Source organism: Impatiens glandulifera, chromosome 7, assembly GCF_907164915.1.
Source record: "Impatiens glandulifera chromosome 7, dImpGla2.1, whole genome shotgun sequence".
In the NCBI taxonomy this organism is placed as follows: Eukaryota; Viridiplantae; Streptophyta; class Magnoliopsida; order Ericales; family Balsaminaceae; genus Impatiens; species Impatiens glandulifera.
In genome coordinates this window covers 14025405-14031242 of record NC_061868.1, presented here as the reverse complement: position 1 = coordinate 14031242, position 5838 = coordinate 14025405, and the positions used below count along the sequence as shown (strand labels likewise).

Here is a 5838-nt window from a genome sequence, read left to right as displayed (position 1 = left end):
GAATAAAAAAATAAAACAAACACTACCCGGTGAAAGCTTCACATGGGTATTTACAACACTCAAATGAGTGAAACAATCACTGTCTGGTGAAGTTTGTTTCACTCAATATTTGCAGCGCTGATAGAAATGAAGAAAACTTCACTAGGTATTTACATTTGTAAGATATTTAAATAAATTTATTTTAATTATTTTATATAATTATATATTAAATATATATATAAACCAACATGTTCAAAAAAATTTGTAATATATTTAAATATATTTTTAAAATAAAATATTTTAAAATTTATTTGTAAGATATTTAAAAAAAATTATTTAAACTAATTTATATTTTATATAATTATATATTAAATATATTAAATTTTATATAAAAACATTTATACATTAATGTAAAAATATTAATGTCTTCATGTAAATCTGAAAAAAAATAAAAAATAAATAAAACAAGTGTTGGGTATTTACAGCGCTCAAATGAGTTAAACAAACACTACCAAGTGAAGCTCAATATTTGCAACGCTGATAAAAGTGAAGCAAACTTCACTAGGTATTTACATTTCTAAGATATTTAAATGAATTTACTTTAATTATTTTATATGATTATATATTAAATATATATATATATATATAACAAATATTCAAAAATTTTATAATTTATTTAAATGAATTTGTAAAACAAAATATTTTAAAATTTATTTGTGAGATATTTAAAAAATATTATTTAAATTATTTTATATTTTATATAATTATATATTAAATATATATAAATGTTCATGTAAAACCACTACCACATTTATATAAAAACATTTATACGTTAATGTAAAAACATTTATTCATTCATGTAAGTCTGCAAAAGAATAAAAAAAAAAACAAGCACTACCCGGTGAAGCAATCTTTACATAGGTATTTACAGCACTCAAATGAGTGAAACAAGCACTACCCGGTAACGTTTGTTTCACTCAATATTTGTAGTGCTGATAGAAGTGAAACAAATTTCACTAAATATTTACATTTGTAAGATATTTAAATGAATTTATTTTAATTATTTTATATAATTATATATTAAATATATATCTAAACCAACATGTCTAAAAAAATTTGTAATATATTTAAATGAATTTTGTAAAATAAAATATTTTAAAATTTATTTGTAAGATATTTAAAAAAAATTATTTAAACTAATTTATATTTTATATAATTATATATTAAATATATATATAAATATTCATGTAAAACCACTCACACATTTATGTAAAAACATGTATACATTAATGTAAAAATATTTATGCATTCATGTATGTCTAAATAAAATATAAAAAAAAATAAAACAAGCGTTACCCGGTGAAGTAAGCTTCACCTGAGTATTTACAGCATTCAAATCAGTTAAACAAGCACTACCTAGTGAAGCTTCACTCAATATTTGCAGCGCTGATAGAAGTAAAGCAAACTTCACTAGTATTTAATTTGTAAGATATTTAAATGAATTTATTTTAATTATTTTATATAATTATATGTTAAATATATATATATATATATATATATATATATATATATATATATATATATATATATATATATATATATATATATATATATATATAAAACAAATGTTCAAAATTTTTTGAACATGTTGTTATTAAATATTGAACTCAAGCCTAAGATCTCTCAAGAAATGAACTCAAGCCTAAGATCTCTCAAGAAAGCTGAGAATGTTGATCTTTTATTGGTGATAGGTTAGAAGAGGTGATTAATTTATGTATTTATAATATTAACAGAAAAATTAACTAATATGAAAAAATTTAGGAATTATTTAATATATAGACCCTAATTAATATGAAATAAATTATTAATTTCTCTCGTTGGTTTAATATTAGATATTTTGTGTTTATATTTTATTAAACTATCACATATTTGATTTTTTTTTAAATTATGATATAAAAAATAATAATGTTGTATACTTTTAATTAACTAGAATTTAGTAAAAAAAAAAATTAAATATTATTACTAATTTCGAATACAAAATAATAGTAATAATTTGTTTTTAATATATTCAAACATTATCCATGAAAGATAATGATTACACGATCAAGGTAGGCCTAAGCAAACTTAGGGGCTAAGTCATATATTTATTAAATAAAAATAAAAGTTTTAGTCAAATTAATTAATTTTTTTAAAATGTTTATCATGGTTTAGGATGAAATCAAAAATATTTATTAAGTTATAGGTTTAGAAAAACTTAAGAAAATTCTTTTTGAAGGTACAGATTGCAAACATGTCTGTTTTAAAAAAAAAAATTTAAACTAAAATTAGGATATGAAAATATATTTTCTCATGTTTTTTTACGTGGATTAGAGTAGCCAAATTCTCGGGATTGACATTATACATGATCTTAATCAAACATGTACTACACTTTTATCAATAATACTTATTTTCATTCTTTACCTATATAATTATATTTATATTATCATTCTCTTGTTTGAGCCAAGAGCCTTTTAAGAGAATAAGAAAAATGCTCAACACTTTAATGATATCAAATTTAATGAACAGCCACCCTTTCTGAGAGATGACAATGTAAAATCTTCGATTTCTGAAATCTTATTAGTACTATATTTTATAATTGTCACTTTCACTCCCTTAAATGTGAAACGAGCTTTTAGATGTCGTTTTACTTTATATTGATGCAATAAAAATACACTATCCATTTTGGTTTTACCATGTGGGTTTTTTTTTGAACAAATTCTAATAGAATTACACTATACTAACCGAAATCATCATCACATAGATGGTTCTTTGGACAAATCATTTTGCTCATCTCGGAGCAATATCCTATAAACAATAGGGTTATATTCATGTAACTTTTAATGAAATATTATTATTATCCTATGGAATAACCTCTTCACGTGACAACCGAGAGAGGCCTGAAGTGTTGACCAAATAAATACATATATTGGGCCTAAAATGAAAGTTGCATGCATTTGCAGAGAAGACGAAAGGATCACGTTTCTTCTTTATCCCTCATCCTGAAACATCGGTAACCTTCTTGATTTATTCCTTTCACTCAGACAGAACACTATTTTTTAAATTATCCAAAAAGAATGAATGAAATAGAACAAAAGATAATTAATTAGGAACCGGGTCATATAAAAGGTCAAGTGATCATGTTCAACGTGGCTTGTTGAGGATATATATAGATTATGATGAAGCTCTCGATCTGTCTGTATGTTTGTTCTAAGTAAATCTTTCCATATTTATGTGTCTGTCGGTTAATTATTTTACTATAAATATGTATGAATACACCTTTCAAATTTCATTCCATTCCATTCCATTCCATTTCCAATTAATTAATATCATTTCTAATAGAAAAAAAATGATGATCCATAAAGGTGTTGTTTTGGGGGTGTTTCTTCTTTTCATATTTTCAGCAATAGCTTGGGCAGATTCAAACCCTCTTAAAGGTGATCATATATATATGATGGATTATTAATAAATATTTAAGAGTATGTTCTATATTTTATTATAATTGATTATGCAGGGGAAGAAACGGATAAGAAACTGGACAAAGTTTTACCAACTGATGATGCCACAACACAGGAAGGTCCACACTACGAGATAGATAGCCACCACAAAGGAAGAGGAGGCAGGTTTGGTGGCAGATTTGGAGGAGGAGCCAGAGGCAGAGGCGGTGGCGGCGGCTGGGGAGGTGGCCAAGTAGGAGGTAAAGCTAGAAACTTCTTATAATAAAATAAGGGAATGATAATTGTAGTTTGTTCATACAATTGTTTTTTAACTAGCATTTTGTGTATTAGTTTGGCTATAATTCATTCCTTGAATTAATTTTCGAATGTAGTAGTTGAAGTTGATGGGTATGGAGGCGGTGGGTCCGGATCAGGAGGGTATGGAGGCGGTGGATCCGGGTCAGGAGGGTATGGAGGCGGCGGGTCCGGGTCAGGTGGGAAGGGAGGTGGTTCCGGCGGAGGGGGATATGGAGGCGGAGGGAAGGGAGGTGGTTCAGGCGGAGGAGGGTATGAAGGTGGTTCCAGCGGAGGAGGGTCCGGAGGTGGTAAAAGAGGAGGTAATTATAAATTTTTTCATTCCATTTTTTTTTAACTAGCATTTTGTGCATTAGTTTTGGCTATAATTCCTTACTTGAATTAATTTTGAAATGTAGTAGTTGAAGTTGATGGGTATGGAGGCGGTGGATCCGGGTCAGGTGGATCCGGGTCAGGCGGTTCTGGGTCAGGCGGGTATGGAGGCGGCGGTTCCGGGTCAGGTGGGAAGGGAGGTGGTTCCGGCGGAGGAGGGTATGGAGGCGGTGGATCCGGGTCAGGCGGTTATGGGTCAGGCGGGTATGGAGGCGGCGGTTCCGGGTCAGGTGGGAAGGGAGGTGGTTCCGGCGGAGGAGGGTATGGAGGCGGTGGGAAAGGTGGTGGTTCCGGCGGAGGAGGATCTGGAGTTGGAAAGGGAGGAGGTGGAGCACCGGAGTATTTGGTGGGGAGTGGAGACTAGTCGGTGTTGCATATAGGGAAATCCTAAGAAAAATAATAAAGAAAATAAATAAAATAAATGTCCTCTTTTATTACTACGTGTATAAGAATTTGATGGTATCTAGAATATAAGTCTTAATAATAGAATCATATTTTGATGAAATTGTTATTGACTTATTTCAATTTACTTTTAAAATGATCAAATTATATGTTATATTTAGAACTAGACATCTTAGTATATGAAAATATGAAAAATAATTGCGCGAACAATAAATAGAAAAATATGATTGTTGTCTAAAATTGTATTTGACATAAACTAATGTTACAGTAGTCATAAAATATGAAAGACTTGAATTGTAAGCATGTAAAATGTCTAAAAAAATAAATAGGTAAGAAATAAGAACCACAAAATTTGTGAAAAACAAAAACTTTCAAACAATTTTTTTATAATTAAAACAAATTATATAGTGTCTTTTGTAAATAGCATTGTACTCATCATTTTGGGTTACAATGTTGTTAGTATTAACACTCATAATAACCTACAAAAGAAATAATATGAAAAATACTAAATTTTTACAAGTTTGGACATCATATAAATACTTATTCTACATAGTTGACTGAACTTGCGGTTATTTATTGTGACGTGGCATTGTGAATCGGTTATCGAAAGAAAAAAAAAAGTATGAGATTATATTCATAATTATAATATATCATTTGAAATTCTAACTATAAAGAAATAAGTATAACCTTAGGCATCATTCTTTCTGTCATTAATTGGATATGGATTAAAATCTAATTAAATATATTAATATCAAAGTCTAAAATAAAACTAATTCAAGTAAAAAGTTATTAAATGAGTGGATTTGATATATAAAATTAAATAAATAAAAAATTGAGACTATCTTTTAACAAATAAAACTAATTCACTTAAAAAGTTATATAAGTGAGGGGGTGGCTTTTTGATAGTTATACATAAATTAAAGAAAAAAATTGAGGTTATCTTCTACAATATTTTATTTCATTTAAAATTTATATTTATTTTATATACTCATTATATATAATCACCTTCTAACTTGAAATTAAAAAAAAAAAAAATTTATATAATTCGATGAAAAGTTAATTGGCATGAATATCACGTAAAGTTGTAAAACTCAAATTACAAAATGTATTATTATTTAAGAAATTACAATGCAATTAAATCAAATTATGAAACAACTCAAATTACTGAGGAATTATAAACTCAGCGAAAGGGGCATCGAAAACAAGACCACGAATTTGACGTGACCTGCCACGTTGCCCCTATATCCCGAAATGCACATTTCGGTTCCAAAAATTACACATTTCGGGACCAGTTTCT

The 5838-nt window shown here is 27.8% G+C and overlaps 1 protein-coding gene across 1 annotated transcript; it reads left to right on the top strand.

Moving 5' to 3' along the window:
* Positions 1-3364: 3364 nt before the first annotated feature.
* Positions 3365-4503, top strand: LOC124909541 (glycine-rich cell wall structural protein 2-like). The gene is made up of 4 exons (XM_047450212.1): positions 3365-3452; positions 3530-3712; positions 3845-4069; positions 4166-4503. Exons 1-4 carry the CDS (start codon positions 3365-3367, stop codon positions 4501-4503), a joined length of 834 nt encoding a protein of 277 aa, XP_047306168.1.
* Positions 4504-5838: the final 1335 nt, after the last annotated feature.

What these genes read in the sequence shown, in the direction of transcription:
- LOC124909541 (XM_047450212.1), top strand. Translation starts at nt 3,365, where the DNA reads ATGATGATCCATAAAGGTGTTGTTTTGGGGGTGTTTCTTCTTTTCATA. An exon ending in AGATTCAAACCCTCTTAAAG is followed by an intron (nt 3,453 to 3,529) that starts GTGATCATATAT and finishes TTGATTATGCAG; the next exon opens with GGGAAGAAACGGATAAGAAA. An exon ending in CGGAGGTGGTAAAAGAGGAG is followed by an intron (nt 4,070 to 4,165) that starts GTAATTATAAAT and finishes TTTGAAATGTAG; the next exon opens with TAGTTGAAGTTGATGGGTAT.